General features: G+C 32.3%; 2 protein-coding genes across 4 annotated transcripts in view; both read left to right on the top strand.

Moving 5' to 3' along the window:
* The window catches only part of LOC125844725 (MAP3K epsilon protein kinase 1-like), a 468061-nt gene that overhangs the window by 137798 nt on the left and 312087 nt on the right, over positions 1–18176 (top strand). The window lies entirely within an intron of this gene.
* LOC125844745 (mitochondrial import inner membrane translocase subunit TIM17-2-like) lies at positions 799–6931 on the top strand. The gene is made up of 3 exons (XM_049524079.1): positions 799–952; positions 2610–3449; positions 6612–6931. The coding sequence occupies exons 1-2, from the start codon at positions 931–933 to the stop codon at positions 3422–3424; spliced, it is 837 nt and encodes a 278-aa protein (XP_049380036.1). The 5' UTR covers positions 799–930; the 3' UTR covers positions 3425–3449; positions 6612–6931.

Genomic DNA, 18176 nt, shown 5'->3' with positions numbered 1-18176 from the left:
AAGATGTATCTTTTTGAGAAAAAAATAAAATCATTCGATTTTGACTTTAAGCGGATAATATAAATATCACACTCTGCTAAAAATATCTTTGATCCCAACACTTTATTGTTGGAGAAAAATGTTTGCCTTTTTATGGATCTACAATATAGATTGTTACAAAATTTGGTACTTTAGTTAAAGAATTGACAACAGATGTTGGCTGCTTTAAATAAATTCAGTTTACAAATTCAAGGTTGTGAATTTGACAGATCAATTAAGTTATGAACAATGGGAGTGTGTCTAATTCAATTAATTAATGTTGAATATTTGGTTGTAAATTTAACATCAAACTAAGGACTCAATTACACAAAATGTTGCTCAGTTTTTACAAAATCAATTTCACCACCTATTTTTATTCAATCAGCTATTTTAACTTGCTAATAAAAAAGAGAACATAATTACTTTATAATAACAATAACAAATTGGAGTTTAAAAAGTATAATATGTATGCAAACCTTACCTAGAGAGTTGAGTCATACTTTATACAATTCAAATGAGTAAAGGATTATTACCCAAACAAACCTTTTATTCTATTATATATAAAATTTAAATTAGGAGTTCTTATATCCGCTTCAAATAAAGAAATATTTAATATTCAGACTCTAAATAACTTTAAAATCTTAAATATTAAAAAATAATTAAACATTAATTTTGTGCAGCATAACGTTTATTTTGAAAAAGATAAATATTTTGTGTTGAGCTTCATTTTTAAATAATAGAGTAAGCAACAAGAAAAAACCAAATAAACACAAATTCTTCACTGTGTTATAACCCGCATGATTATCGGGTATTACCCATTTAAATTCGGGTAAAAAAGCTCTCTTTTACTAGTTCTTAGGTTTTCCAGCTTCTTTTCGCTTTCTGCGTCTCTCACCTGGAGTCGGTCGGTCGATGCCACTGCCTCTCCGTCAAGGTAAAAATCTCTTTCTTCGAACTCATCTTGGTGTTTATGTTAAACTTTGCTTACAGTATTCAGCTCTCAGATGTTTTGTTGAAAAAAAACGAATTTAATCGGTTAAGATCTGAAATTTTTCCACCTTTTTATGTTAGTTTCGCGATTTTTATCCTGTTTTAGAACCAGGTAGCTAAGCCTTGGTTAAAACCCGGTAACTATGATGAATTGATGCATGAGTATTTTGTATAGCTGACGCAAACTAATTTGGGATTGAGGTGTAGTTGATGGATTGATCAATTAAGGATTTCAGCTTTTGTTGTGGAAGTTGTCGGTTATTGCTAATTTTGGTTTGTATCATTTTTTATTGAAAAATAATTGTGGGCCTGCTACCTTATTACCTCGCATCAATTTTGTTTTACCTTTTTAATGTTAGTTTCGCGATGTATAACCTGTTTTAGTCCCTGATAATGATGAATATTGGGGTAAGTTAAAAACCCGAGAAAAATAAGTCTTAACTATGATGAAGTGATGCAGTGTATTTTGTATGGCTGACTCAACTAATTTGGGAATGAGGTGTAGTTGATAGATTGATCAATTAAAGATTTCAGCTTTTGTAAGTGGAAGTTGTGGTTTCTTGCTTATTTAGTTTTGTATTTTTTTATAATCATGGTGTCCGCTACCTTATTACCTCACATCACCTTTATTGACCTTTTTTATGTGAGTTTCACCAAGTATAGATGGTTTTAGACCTGGATAATGACGAAAATTGTTGTCAGTTAAAATAGTTTTAACTCTATGGTGAAGTGGTAGCAGTGTTTTTGTATAGCGGACCCAACTAATTTAGGATTGAGGTGTAGTTGATTTATTGATCAATTAAGATCACAGCTTTGGTAGCAGAAGTTTTGCTTTCTTGCTTATTTGGGTTTGTATCTGGTTTTTTTTTTTTTTAATAACTGTGGCGTCCACTACCAGATAGTTGTGTCTACCGAAGCGGAGAAATTGCCTAGTGTTTTTTGTTTGCGCTGGGATTTGAACTTGAGAACTCATAGGTCTGAACCCACTTTGTTGACTACCAGGATACACTCTTGGCGAGTATCTTTCCTGTTTTTTGTTGAGGAAGTGGGGAGGTGTTCTTATTGAAAAAAAAAGAAAAGGTTTTTGTTGTTGAGATGTACGGTCAAGGTTTTATCAAACAAATGGTATTTGTTTCAACTTTCAAGAATCCTATTTATTTATATCTAAGTTTATAGCTAGGGTTCTTTAGTTTACTGAAGTGTTTTTCTGTTGTATGGTCTAAGAGTGATGTGGAAGTTTGTTAAGTTGTCTGGTCCAAGTATTATCTGTCATGTCGGTACATGTTTGCAGGGAACCTCTAGATATGCTTATGAAGAAATGGCAAGTTGATAAGTATCCGAGAAGAAGTTATTAACCTCTTCCCTTGATTGAAAAAATAGTTATCAACCACTTTATATAAAGTGAGTTTACTTTGTTACTTGAGCCGAGTTCTGATTCAGAGAGCTATAGGAAAAGAATGCTATTGTTATTGAATGCGAAGTTTGTGTCCATGTTGGTGGTTCTTTTGTTTCCAGTTGTTATGATTTTCACTTTACAGCTCCTGGAAAAAAGGGTGTTGCTCAAATTGATGATGCAGTTTGATGACAATGTTTTGATGCAGGTCAATTTATCAAATCAAACCAATCACTTCCTTGGAAAGTAAAAGCAGGCCTGCTTTGTTGGTGTCATACCTTTAACCTTTTTCTTCCTAGTCAGTGCTTGTCCCCTGTAACAATGGGAACACCAGAGACTTCTCGTGAACCTTGCCCTGACCGTATACTTGATGATGTTGGCGGAGCATTTGGTATGGGTGCTGTTGGAGGTTCAGCCTTCCACTTCTTAAAAGGCATATACAACTCACCAAAAGGTGAGCGCTTGATTGGTGGTACACAGGCAGTGCGCATGAATGCTCCTCGTATTGGTGGTAGTTTTGCTGTGTGGGGTGGGCTTTTCTCCTCATTTGATTGTACAATGGTTTATCTACGGCAGAAAGAAGATCCTTGGAACTCTATTATTGCTGGTGCAGCAACTGGTGGCTTTCTACAGATGCGGCAGGGACTAGGTGCTGCTTCTAGATCAGCACTGTTTGGTGGAGTTTTACTTGCGTTGATAGAGGGAGCTGGAATTATGTTAAATAAAGTCATGAGTGCTCCCCAGAACTTCCCACCCATGGAGGACCCACTACCAAATGTCCCTGGAGTGCCTGGATATCCACCTGGGCAGCTGCCTGGTCAACCAACGGGGCAGCTTCCTGGTCAAGCTCCAGTAAGTATTGATGGTATGATGGCAGAATCATCAGCACCATCCTCTTCTTCCTGGTTTGGAGGACTTTTTGGTGGTGGAAAGAAGGAGGAGACAGCGACAGGCGGTGGTAGCAAGACACAGGTTTTAGAGAGCTTTGATGCTCCTGTACCACCTACCTTTGAGTTTAAATGAGTTAGAGAGATGATTTAATTTTCAGGTTAGTTAATGTTATTTTCTTTATTATTTGAATTTCTTATGTATTGTGAACAAGTATTAATTTTTAATCAGTGTGGCCAAGGTTTTGTTATGTTTCATGGTTATCTTTCTGAATAAATGTCTTCCTTCAAAAACACTATACTAACTGGGATCTACAAATTAGTTGAGTGGATTTTTAGGGTTGATAATAGTTTTGTGGTGGTGGGCATCATATGAATAATATCGAACCCACTTTTAGAGTATTTTGTTTCTGGTGATGTATACTTTTATCATATGTTTCTTGGTTTATATGGAAGTTAATGCTACTGCGCTTATTCTGGGGGGGTTGTTATTTTGGATATCATATATATTTTATGTTTTGATTATGTTTTAATGTTACTTTCTTTTTTATGAAAAACATGGTCAGCTTTCTGGGTAGGTAGCGATTACGAGAACTTCTATACTTAGACATAAGAAGAATATGAAGGATCCTTATGATTGGAATTTGCTGTTGATTTTGCTTGTGTACAATGGTTTCCTTTTGTGGGATTACACTGGATTTGTTGTAATTGTATGGTTTTTTTCTGCAGGATTACACTGGGTTTCTTGTTGTACAATTACTTTCTTCTACATTTGGTGGGATCTTCTAGGTAGTTTAGTTAGCTGATGTGTTATTGTTGTTGTGAGAGAGCTTTAGGGTCCGTAATTTGAGTGTGTTTCTGGTTGTGCTAATATTAGGGTGTGGAAAAGTTTCATCTTTTGATGTTAATGGGATGATACAGTGGGCATGAATAATATGGAATTGGTGCTTAGCTTCTTCTGATATTGTTATCTATGTGTCTTGGTTATTTGGAAGCTACTGCTTATGTTTCAAGGGAGGGTTGTTTTAGGAATAGTTTGTTTCATGTCCCTTCTCAAAAAAAGAGAAAGTTTGTTTTCATATCTTTTATAATGTTCACTTGTATTTTAGTTTCTGATTCAAGTTGAACAAATTAAAAGAAAAAGAGAAGTTTCTTACAGAGGAGTTTTTGGAGAAGAGCTTAAGAAAGTTTTGATACTTGATGAAGGAATTAGAGATCTGGCTCTGTTATTTTTCACTTATGTGTGATGGATTTTTAGACGGGATCTCACTGGTATCTTAATCTGCTCTGATGTATTCACATTGTCAGGAGAAAGCTGTGGCATATCATTATATCTAGTGATTTGTAGTGTCATTTGAGTTATTATCTGCCTGTGGGCTGATATTTTTGGGAGGGTAGAAGAGTTTGATGTATTGATTTGGATAATAAGGGAAAAAGGTGTCTGCCCGAATTTTTAACTACAGGCTGGTAGTGAATGTTGTTGATGCCACCTTTGCTATTGTGTTTGCTTTCTTACTTGGATATGTATGGGTATAAATATTAAGGTGCTTAGGCATAGTTGAATAGAAACGGAAAAAAGGACCATGGCAATAGAGAGGAAGTTGTTAAAGAAACTCATATTAAGATTACATGCTTAAGAGCTTTTTGTTGACTTGTGCTAGAATTATTATTGCTTTGAAGTTTTTTTTCCATCTTTTGTCATCAATTTGCCCACATATTACACCATTAACTCATAATACATTCAAAATAGTTTTGGTGACTGTCACTAAGCGTTAATGGGTTTGTTGGATTTGCTTGCCCAGTAAATTCTGGTGTGTTTTTGCTTGGATGAAGTTAGGGGATTGTATTGATCTGCCAGTACATTAACTCTACATATTGTCTTTACATTATCAAATATCAACAGCTGCCTCATGGGTGTACTTAAAGTTTATGGAAATGTATGAAGTCATTCTCTTAACCCCNAACTGTTACAACAAAAGGAAAAGACTAAAAAGAAATACTTACAGAGATCCTATGAAGTCCATTAATTGGAACTCCTCTTCTATATCCTGTTCTTTACACCAAAAACCTAAAGTAGTANACCATACTTCAGCTTTTGATCTAGACTCCGTGATGTCGTAAGACTTCCCCCCAGATCTGAAATAAACTCTGTTGTCCATCTGAACAGCAATGGAGTTTTAAAAAAACGAGAAAGAAAAGAGTAGTATTCCGGTGGAAGAAGTCCACCGGAGAAAAGAAAAACCTCCGAAGTCCAGAAGGGACGTCAGAAGATTGTCTCGAAACTAGTGCCTGGGAGCATTTAAAAGCTTTTCATCTATTAGCATTTTTTGAAGTAATAAATTTCAATTAACTCTACATATTGTCTTTACATTATCAAATATCAACAGCTGCCTCATGGGTGTACTTAAAGTTTATGGAAATGTATGAAGTCATTCTCTTAACCCCTCTAAAGCTCTCCAATCTCTCTCATATGGAGGGGAACTGGGGAAGCACTCCTATGCCCTTAGTTCCTCCCCCACCCCCTTTTTATCTTTAAGGCCCAACTGTGTAGCACATCTGTCATTGGAATCACACGTTGTACTGCAGCATAGTTTAGTACCGCCTCCATATTCGGGTTGCAACATGACTTATGCAACAAGAAAAAATGTGTTCTGAGCATTTGCACATGAAGCATGAGCCAGCATATGTTGGCCTCTTCTTTAACAAGTTTTCAGCTAGGAGATGATTGGCTCTTGTATCGCCCGTCCTCCAGGGAGCTCTTGTTGTCATTTTTTTTTCAAGAGTAGACTTGGAAATGGAAAGGAGTGAACTCCGTAATATTGCTTAGATGTACAGCCAAAAAAATCTCAATATCAAGCCTGGGCGCAGCTGCTAGCTTTCTAATGCCCTCCACCCACACCCTCTTACTTCCCCACTGGTCACTGCATTCTTATCTTCCTGTCTGGTTGTGTGAGCTTTGGTGGTGTTCTCTGGATTGAGATTTTCCCTGTCCGTTTCCAAAGTTATAAAAAATAAAATAAAATGCAACTTACGAAACTATTGTCCCTGAGCAACTTAACTTAGGCAAAAGTGCTAGGTGGTTTCTTTCCATTTGTCCATGCTAGGTGCCTGGACACCACGGTTATTTTAAAAAATGTATTAAGTTCTTAATTGTTTTGAAATTACTAAAATTCACAGGTGAATATGGGACAACCTGATAGATCCTGGAGGTGGTTCAACCTTTGGTCTTCTTTGATGCTTTGACATATATTCTTGTTTCTTATTTCTTCTCATCCTAGATTTTACTGATATGAGCCAAACATTTGCTTCAATCTGTTTTGCAGGGGGAGCATGTTGGTGGTCAGGACACTTGTCTCAGCTGTTGATCCAATGCCAATTTTGGTGCTAGTAAATGGCTTGTTATGGATCTTATAATAACAAAGTGCGTTTATAGTTAAATCTACAGAGCATTCGACTTAAAAGTAATATTGCATCATAGGTTGGTTTTAGTGGTATTTACTTTTTGATTATTGTATGAGTTTGACCAATTATTGTTCAAACAAATGGAAAAATAATATGGAACATTTGTGGTTGTATATGTTAACACCTGCTTAGGCAGCATCTTTTTGCATTTTTTGGACTACATGTTATTATGCTTCCTTGATATTCATGAATTACTCTTGTATCTGGTGGTACTTTTTGTAGTGAATGTGCTTCTTAGGAAATAGTAAAGAGATAAAAGTGTTAAAAACGCACCTAAATTATTACTTTTATTTTAGTTTCATACCTAAACTATTGAGAGTGTGAGTTTCATACCTAAACTATCACTTTTTAATTTGAGAAATACACATCAATGGTGTGTAGAAATGTTACTAAATAGTTGAGAAGTGGCCAGTAAGTGTGCTTTTCGACCCCTGAAGCCCTATTGAGTTGAGCTCTAAGCCCATATAAGAAAGGAAGAAACCTTCCACATCAGGACTGTATGTTGCATGGTGAAGTTACATATTTGGCCACTTGCCCAAGAATATTTATAATTGCTAGACAACACATTATATTACTAGTTCTTGAACACGTGCAACACACATGTATTTCATGCATTGTAGTATAAAAATTTAAAATTTAAAGTATTGATTAAATTTTTTGGATGTCATAAAACATGTGAAGAAAAAAATTACATTTTATTTTTTAGAACTATTTTTCTGTGCATTAATTTTTATTTTATAAGGTAATTATAGATGATATTCTTATTGTTAGTTCTCATATTTGCCTTCTTGATTGAATGTGTATATAAATCAAAGATAGTTATTTGACTTTTCATATTTTTTCATTAATAAACTCAAAATTAAACATATATATATATTCACACGTTTACCTTACACCCAACAAAGATATCTTCTATATTCTTGTAAATAATTTTCAATTTAGTTAACCAGACATGATTCGTTCAAGAGTCAATAACAACATTGTGTTATCGGGTAATATAGGGATGGTATAAGAATGTGAAATGCTATTGGGCAAAAACTTAATATAAAGAAAAATGAAAGATATAAATAATTAATCTGATAACTAATGAAATTCATAATGTTATAACTAAAGAATGTAAAAGGATGTGAATAATATTTGCAATAATTAGTAATAACTGCCGTAACTGAAGAATTAAAGTGTAATAGTTGAATTTCTTATTAATTCTTCATTTACGCACTATCCTTAACACAGGTAAATCGGTCTTTCTTTTTATCATATGGTATTCATGTGGAAGAACTAGGCTAGAAAAGAATCCCTCATTCATTCATCAATTTCATTGCCTCTTTCCTGTCCTAGGTGTGGACGAAGACCGAGACTTCTCTAAGATCCGATTCGATGGTATATCCCTCTTCTATTGTTCTTAGACGGATCTCTCACTCTTGATGAAGAAAAAGACTTCAGCTTTAAAGATCCGATCTTGTCTTCACTCACCGATTCCTTTAATAAGAGGAATGCCCGGAATGCTTGGTACCCTTTTTCTTGCTACTGGTTTAGTTTCGTTACCGGCCAGAGCTCCTAGCCCTTTTGATTCTATTTTATCTCAGTTAAACTCCACACCTCTATCAATTCATTCTTTGCCACATATCTCTTTCTTTTTCTTTGTTGCCTTTTGAAAGGAAAGCCCTAAATAAATAGGACTTCTAATTAATTTTACTGTTATTTAGATAGTTAATTAGATTTTAATTTAGTTTAGGGGAAATATAGGTAATCTAATTTTACACTTTAAAACTTTCCGTGTGTTGAATTTTTATTCCATATTACTTAATATAAATTTACTTTTGCAAATGATAAATTTTAAATGATTCACATATTTTTCTATTTGCTATTAGATTATTTTTTTTAAAAAAAAAAAGAAGAGAAGAAATCAAAACATTTACAAATAATATATTTTGAAGATAGAAGATCTTGTTAACATGATGATACTTTCATGACATATATAATACTTTAATTTAAACAAATATCTATCTATATATATATCTATATATAAAGATTTGCATATAATAAAAAAATTTATATAAATTTTTTTTAGCAATTAAAGAAAATTAAACTAATACACCCTTTAACTCGGTGTCATCGTAAATCATATGAATTTTTGTTCAATTAGAATACATTTTTTTTTTTTGAAAAGTAAATAAGTAAAATGAAAGGAAAATGTTTATACAGTAATAACTATTTTGAAACAAATTTCATGACAATCTCAATCACATAAATAACATTGTAAATAAAGTCATTCTTATGTCTTGAGCATCAATAAAACAACTCATGATAATTCTCTAACTCATGAGAAGTTCAATAATTTTTTTTATAAGCATATAAATGCATCACATGAAAAATTGTTAACAAAAATAAATAAATTTAGACTACTTCACGTTATCTTCATATATTGAAACATTACGCACCACTGTATATATTAAGCAAAACAAGAAAAATGATTATTATACCAAAAAAAATTATTTCCCTCAAGTACTCGAGGTTCTTGAATATATTCTCTTAGGATAGAATAATTTACTTCATCAGAATAATTATACCTCAAATTCCACTGACCTTCAAACTCACTCAACGACAATAAATTACACGATTTTTTTTGAAGTGCTAGAAAAAGAAGACAAAACATTAGAAAATTTTTGTGGTTGAAAAATGAGAGGAAATCCCTCTATCTATAGCCAACAAAGGATAGTATGAACATGTGTTTATCGTGCCTTGTCTGAAAAGTCACGACTCTTCGAAATAGTGACAATCCTTTGAAAAATTCATAACTCTTTTGGAAAAGTCACAATCCTTTGTAAAATTCACAATTTATCCGGAAAATCACAATCTTTTGGAAAAGTCACAACACATTAGAAATGAGATGATTGCAAACATGATATGCTGGGATGGGCATAGAAACTTCATATTAAAAAAAAATCTACTCAATTTCTCCAATTTTCACATGTAAGTTCATAGATTTCTGGTCTACAATCTAAATAATGATACTCCTTAACTATGTGTCATCTTCTCTAATTTGATTGTGACAGTTTGTTTCACTTTTTTCTTGGCATAGTATTATACTTGCTCATATTCAACTCTGTCCGTGATCAAATTATGTATGTTGTCGATATTTTTATTTCAGAGCATTTACTATAATTTTGAATGTAGAATCTTATGTGAGATAATCCCTTTTGTGGGACTGACCTTCAGGAGTTATATTCTGCTACCAGTATATATAATTGTTCTTCATTTTTCTTTTTCTCGATCATTAGTGCTCTATTAAGCCTTCAAGGGGGTTTAAAGATTCTTTGTTCACTTATATTTTTCATTTCATGTTGGCTAAATTGAATGAACTGAAAATCCAACCATATTCTTGGAACTTAACAAAAATAAAACAAACAAGAAGCTAGCGAAAGCTGGATTACCTTTCAGTGTACATATCTCTTTTTCAGAAATTGGCACTGACTAAATAAATGAATAATGGATACGTTGATAAATATTTTTGGTCATTGGTGTCCTCCTAAAGAAATTAGGATCTTCATGTGTTTTTATTCAACGTGTTTCTCATTAGTTTCACCTTTATATTTCAGTACGGTTAGAATAAATTGTCATCTTTATTTATCGATCATTAAATGTAAAAGTTGTGTATGGACTATAAGATAAAACGATTCTGCTAAATTTGGAGGTGTATGTAAATCTTTCTGATTGAGGCAGAAAACTTTTGTATATGGCTGGCAACGGAATCGGGAGGTGTCGGTTCTGGTACCGTTCCAGCTTGTACCAGTTAGGGCCAGTGTGTAGGGGGTCCGGGAGGGGTAACGAGATGGAAATCGGGATTTATCGGGTAGTCCCGGTCCGGTAAATATCGGTTCCGGTCCCGATTTGTCCTGATCCGGTTCGGTTCGTTTCGTTTTTTTTTTTAAAATTGCAAAAAATTAGCCGTTGGATAGCTGTTGGGCAACGGGTTTTGGGCCCCACCAATGGCTCTTTCAACCCCCTACCCCCCCAAAAAAAAAAACTTTTTTTAATAGCCCAACCTTCTAAAAACTACATTTTCATCCCTTTTTTTTTTACCTATAAATACCCCAAATCTTTCATTCTTTTCACTCACAAAAATATTATCTTCTACTCTCTCAACAACTCTCAAAAGTCTCACTCAAGTCTCTACTCACTAATCTCTTATTCTCGTTAAAATTATGAATTTGATCTTTGAAAATTGAATTTGGAGCTTCAAAATTTAACTTTCAATTTTCGGTCATACACATCTATTTTTTTTAAGTAGACGTTTGGTACATTCGTTCCAACTCACTTTTCATTTAGTTATTTATTTGTTTGCATTTAATTATTTATTTTGTGAGTAATTAGTCTCTAGTCTCTACTTATTTAGTTAATTATTTATTTACAACTTTGCATTACATTTTCGTATTATATATAATTTACTCACTTTTTATATTTGAATATGGATTTCAGTAAAAATAATGTTGACAAGGGTAAAAAAACCATAGTTGATTCAATCACTAATTCATGGAACTCAAGATTCAAGAAAAATAAAAAACCCGGTAGTACTTCTAAATCTAAAACTAGAAAATCTTTTCAATTAATAATAAATACGAAAGATTATACGCATGTTAATGAAACTATTTTTAATAGTGATAGTAATAGTGGATTAGATCCTTATCATGAACATTTACAAAGAAGGTTTGGTAAATTTGATGAGGAATTACCTGAAGATGATGAACATGATAATGTTAATGATTATATTGATAATGTTGATAATGATGATGAAATTGAGCCAGTTACGGCTACTACTCTCACTCCCAGTCCCTCTCCCCCTCCCGTTCCTAGTCCCACTCCCTTTCGTTGTCCTACTCCCGTTCCCCCGTACATTCTAGGCCTAAGGTAGAACGTGCTAAAAAATCAGTTGTGTGGCAATTTATGACTTAGAATGAAGATAAAACACAAGCTATTTGTAATAAATGTAAACATATAATGAATCATAAAACTGTAGGAAAACAGGATGGATAGGACATTTGAGTAATCATTTAATGTCATATTGTAAAAATGAATTTTTACATGCTAGAGCTGTAGCCGAAGCTAAAAAGAATGGTACCACCCTTCTTGAAACTGTAGGAGTAGGGGGCTCTAATATGGTCTAAACACAATTAAATCATTCTAATGTTTCTGGCTCTAGTATACAACGGTCATATAGTAGAGAAAAAGATCTTGAAGAATTAGCTAAAATGATTGTTGTTATGGGTTTGCCATTTAGTTTTGCTGAAAATTTCGATTTTATTCATTATATTTAAATTGTGTATAATCCACATTTTAAAGGTTTTACTAGAAATACAATTAAAAAGGCTATCTTTGATTATCAAGCTCAACATTTTTAATATCTTCATTGTTTAGTTTATTATAATAATTGTAAAATAGCTATTACTTTTGATATGGGCCGTAGTGTAAATGGTAATGATTATTTCACTATTACTGCACATTGGATAAATGAAAATTGGATTATGCAAAAAAGATTTTAGGTTATAAATGTTGTGAAATGCATAAAATCGGTAGTTATATAGCTCAAACAATTATAGATGTTTTACAAAACTATGGAATTTGTGATAAAATAATTAGTGTCACCTTAAATAATGCTTCTAATAATACATCTGCTGTTGAAATACTAAAACTGTCTCTTTACCCTGTTTATATTGATGGTTTTCATATTAGGTGTACTGCACACATAATTTGATTGTTAGAGATGGTATAACAATGTATAATGATGGTTGCATAAAAGTTGAAACTGCATGTCATTTTATTTTTAAATGTCAAGTTAAGTCTAGACGTAGAGATTTTGAAAATCGTTGTTGTGAATTTAATCTTCCACCTAGAAAAATTCCAAAATCACTGTGTACTAGATGAAATTCTTTATTTGAAATGCTTGAAGTCACATATGCATATAGAAAACCGTTACAAATGGTTTGGAATGCTCATAATTCAACTATGACCTATAGACTTGATGATAATGATTGAAATGACGTAAAAGAACTTATAAAATTCTTATAAGTTTTTATGCAACTACAAAAAAAATATCTGCACTTTATTATCCAACTATTTGCTTTGTTTTACCTAATATTTGTGCTATTTCTAGTAAATTTTATAAATTCAAAAATAACCCAAGATTTGAAGAATCTGTTGATAAAATGATTGAAAAATTTTAAAAATATTTTATTCCTATTCCTCAAATTTATTTAACCGCTTGTTTGTTAAACCCAAATTACAAAGATGAAGGTGCATCACGAATGGTTGATAAAATATATTTTAATTTGGGTATTGAAGATGATGAAACACCTAGTTGTCAAGAAGTTAAAGATAGTATAAAAATTGAAACTAGAAAATTGTATGACTTGTATAATTCTAATAGAATGAATGTAGTACGTAATGAAGAGCCTCAAAGTTCTAGGGGTAGATAGAATGAAGATGATCTTGATGATATGATAGATTGGTATCTTGAACTTTCTCATAATGATAGAAATGATTTTGATGCATATATTAATCAAAATACAAAACCTACTACTGATCTTATAGAATGGTGGAGCAATCTTGACAAGGGATTTTCAAAACTTCAACCGGTTGCTCGAGATGTGTTAGCTATTCAAGCATCTTCAGTAGCTTCGAAAGGCGCTTTTAGTGCAACAAGATTTCAAATTGGAGAGCATAGATATTCTTTAGCAGCAGATAGCTTGGAGATATCAGTACTATTTAGAGATTGGATTAATGGCGAGAGAAGGAGTTATGGTCATCCAGCTTTACCGACCAAATTTGAAAATGATAGTGATGAAATAATGCGACGACATTGATGCATTGGAGGAACTATCTAATCAACCAATTCTAGATCATGTTACTAGAGAAATGTTAAATGATTTAAGAAAATATTTCCTTGGTAGCATGAACTATTAAATTTAAATGTCAATTAGTATGAGTATGATAATTCGAGGTCTAATTCAAACAGAACACTTCCTAGAAGATGGTTGTGTAGATTAGATCTTTTAATACTCTACTAATATTTTGTAACTCGAATTGTACTATTTAATTAATATTAATAAAACTATAGGCTATTCGCCTTTATTTATTTATTTATTATCTTCAACTTTTATAACTTATAAAGTTTGAAATTTATACTTTTAAACTTTTAAAATTTGAAATTTAAACTTTTATAACTTTTAAAGTTTGAAATTTAAAATTTTAAACTTTAAAAGTATAAAAGTTTAAATTTCACACTTTAAAAGTTTGAAACTTAATAAGTAATTTTTTTTTAAAAAAATGTAGCCGTTGGGACCTGATTTCCGGTCCGGTCAGGTCCTGGTACGGTACCGATCCGAGACGGATATACATATAATTTTCCGGATCTACCAGTTTCAGTCCGTCCCGATTTCGGTACGATTCCGCCCCGTGGTACCCGGTTCCGTTCGGATTCTGGTTCGTCCCGGTCCGGTGTCCCGCTACCGGTCTCGTTGCCAGCCATACTTCTGTTACGCGTCCCTCTGCTAAAGTTGTGTATATACTTTTTTTCCTACTAATCGTTATCTCCAATTTCTTTAAGATTTACAGGTAACGCAATCTGTGACTTTGTTTAGTTATTTCAAATGAGTTTTGCTTTAACCTTAGTAATATTTTGTAGATATTTACTTCCTTATGGATTTGACATTTCACCTTTGCTAGAATTTTGTGTTTGACGTTCTGAAATGTTTGTATTTAAAATAACATGATATATAATTTTCAGTTTTTCTCCTTCTCTATCCTTGATTCACTTGTTAGACTAAAACGGTAATATTAAACATTGATGCACTAGAAAATGAATTCAAGATTCCATAGAAACATTTCTATTCACCTATTTTAGTCTTTATGCTCGCTTTACCTTGCAAGATAAATGAATGAAAAGGGATAGATAATCCATAATGTGTTGAATTATTGTACTTTTAATAGGAAGTTGATGTATATAAATCTTTATGGGGAAGCGTACTACAAATCATAATTCTTATGATAATGCTTTAAAAAATGACATACATTAAAGTTGCAGCTGCTTCTTAATATTTGAGAGCGTCGTCTGTCTTCAAGTGTTAGACTCTGAATGTAAAATGACTTCTCTCTCCTCTGAATATGTTAACAAAAGAAATCATCTTAGTTGGAAGTAAACTTTGGTGCAAGGTAAGTAGTTTTGAATGGATGCATAATTAATTTTGTGTTCCTTTTGTTGAGTTTGACACTTATTTTGAAGAGCTTGTGGTGAAGTTTAAAAGACTCCTCTGTATTAAAGATACTTGGAGTTTTCTTTCAACCATGTCAGATGAATTAAATCTGCATGTTGGTGACTTTTTATTTCGCAACTCGACAATGAAACCATTAAAGTTAGGTAACAATTTGTTAGATATATTTAATTATTGGTGTTACTTTCTTGAAATTTGTAATTAACTGATGCACATATATATATGTTACTCTTCTAGGAGACTTGTCTAATTTGAGCAGAAAGTCTAAGGTAGGGGGAAGCAAGGGAATTATTATAATATGGTAAGGTCTTAACCTAGATGTTAAAAGGAAGGCTCATTGGAAACAAGTTTGTTATCAACTAATTAACAAGTAAATTTTTTATGTTAAAATAATAGTAAAATAATATTATGCATGGGGCTTGAGATCTTTGGTATCCTAAATAAAGAGGATAAGTCTTATATAGAAGTGAAGATTTATTAAAGATGGGGGGGGGGGGGNGGGGGGGCTATATATATGTGCTAAATTGTTTAGCAAGCCAATTAAGCATTTTATCATTTCCATTCCAAGTACTATATTTAAAAACGAAAGATTATTCATAACATGCATGTGTTTCCATATCACAGTGATATTAAATATCTCTTTGTTACGTTCATAAAAAAGTTGTACGATCTTTTTGTTTTATTATTTTTGTGTAATGTATGTGCAGTGTATATGCTATTGCTTTCTCACACACATATATATATATATGTATTATCAACTTCTTCATTGAAATGTCATGATGATAGGACTTTCTCAGTCATGTGCAACGCTGGTCTTTTAACATGAGTTTCCTGAAAATTATATTTCTTTGGGTTAATGATTTTTTTAGGGCAGGCATGCAGTAGCGATGATAGAGACAAAGACCTATGAGAAATCGGTGCAGGATCTTGAAAACGCTCCCTCTCTTAAGATTATGAAAAGGCCCTTGAGATATTTCACTGCTATTATTTTCAGGTACTATATTTTTTTGAAATCCATCTTCTTCATTCTACTCTTAATTGTTTTCATTGATGAGTCATAAAGCTATACTTAATGATGTTTCTTATATTTTTAATTGAGAAAAAAAAATCATAGTATATCACCAGAGTAGATCTTTATGAACATTAATTGTTGTTCATTTATATAATTGCCTTCATTACCTGGTAGAGTACCTTTTGATGTCTGAGACTATAATTTTTAAATTGTAAAAATTAAATTTACATGTAAGCTATAATATATATAATTGGCCTAGCTAGCTAACCTTCGCACAAGGCCCCTTCCTCCCTCCCATTTATCTATTGTTTTTTCTTTGATGTTCAAAAATATTCTTTCATGGTGTAGCTATATATATTGAACACTATGCTCTCCATAATTTTTGCTTCTTAATTCTTACAAATGAAATGACATTTCTCAGATTTTGGTACATCAATGGCAGTCCAAATATCACGTCTTCAGGAGTTCAGATCGAAGATTTTATACATAAATCAAAGATTATCATATATATATGCTGGTAGACTAGATTGGCAAATGGATGGTCCTTGTATTTTTCAGTTTTTTTTTACTAATTGATTATTTATATAGCATGCAATTATAATATTAATACTACTCATGTAAGAACTTCAATTGTTGTTTATATCAACATGCTGGAATAATGCCAAATATATTTCTATTCATCAAAGCTAATTAGTAGATAACTTGCACTGATTGTGTTGGGCAGGCACGGGCCACGGCCTGTCTAGTAGATAAATAATTACGTACGTACATATGTTATGTGTGTACATACTGCTGTGCTGATTTTTTTTTAAAAACTGAGCAGCTATTTATTTCAAGTACGTAGTATCAAATATACCTGAGACCGTTGGATGAGTTATACGAGTTCTAGTCTGACGATAATCTTAAAGTAATGTTGTGAGATAAAAGTTTTGAGAATCATTCCCGCTATTTAACTGGTTTCTTCAATAATAATAATAATAATAAATAATCATTTTTTCTTTACAACGAAAGTAGTACTAAATAAAGATTTTGTCCGTGATATATGAGACTATGTTTTCAAATCACAGTTTTTAAAATAAATTTATATATGTTTACATTTTATAAAAAGAAAAGACTCATGTATCATGTGAAAAACTAACTAACTATATTGAAATAAACAAATAATTAGTGAATTTTTATAAAAAGTATTGTATTTAAAAATGATATAAATATATGCAATTCATCATGGATATGTTAATAATAAATTATAGTTAAATATGACCTCGTGGTTCTGATCAACCGACTTTATTATTATATATAATTGACTACCGCACCATAATCTTGGGTGGGTGCATATATATAGTTCAATGTTTATAGCTTGGCTTCTTTAATTTGCTGCTCTGCCCTAAGAGTAGTGATTTGAAGCTAAGTTGTCTGGTCCAAATATTATTATAGATTAATCTTTATGGTGAAAAAAAGAAACATGCATGATTAAAAATATAGTTACTTGAGGTGGCCAGGTTTTTATTCTAAGAGCTATATATAGGTAAAAAGTAGGTAGTTTCTGTTTTCATGAGTGTTAGTGGTTTTGTTGTTTTCAATGTTAATTGTGATTTTCACTTAGATGCATGGTGCAGACTGCATGCAGTTTAGTTTGATGAGACTGTTTTGATGCATTAAATTAAACCAATCACTTCCTTGAAAAGTAAAACCAAGTCTGCTTGGTTGGTGTCATCCGATCCCCTTTTTCCTCCTATATATATAGTTACGTTCGTGTTCTGATCTTGGTGTATTTGAATCTTGTAGGTTTTGAAATTCTTGTTTGAACTTGTGATAAATATCTTTGAAATAAACTTTTGTATTAGTTAATCTTCCACATATCATGTCTCACTAACTATGGAGTACATCGTTTAGCAGCTTATTGCTATTTTATGCATGTGGGTGTTCGTTGTTATATGTGATCATACAGGTTAATTTGTTCTTAATTAATAGTAATGGAGAAGAAGTTAGATAACTAATTATACATTTCTTAATTCTTGGGATAAAATTAATGCTGGACCTCTTATCTAATGTGCATGACATGGTTAATTATATATTCCTATCTGCTAGCTAGCTGTTCATGTGCGGAACGCAAATTAACCTCAACTTCTTTCTATTGACATCGCAAC

Source organism: Solanum stenotomum, chromosome 11 (genome assembly GCF_019186545.1).
Source record: "Solanum stenotomum isolate F172 chromosome 11, ASM1918654v1, whole genome shotgun sequence".
NCBI lineage: Eukaryota > Viridiplantae > Streptophyta > Magnoliopsida > Solanales > Solanaceae > Solanum > Solanum stenotomum.
Note: the sequence above shows the minus strand (reverse complement) of the source record. Positions and strands in the feature narration are given on the sequence as shown.

What these genes read in the sequence shown, in the direction of transcription:
- LOC125844745 (XM_049524079.1), top strand. Translation starts at nt 931, where the DNA reads ATGCCACTGCCTCTCCGTCAAG. An exon ending in GCCACTGCCTCTCCGTCAAG is followed by an intron (nt 953 to 2,609) that starts GTAAAAATCTCT and finishes GTTTTGATGCAG; the next exon opens with GTCAATTTATCAAATCAAAC.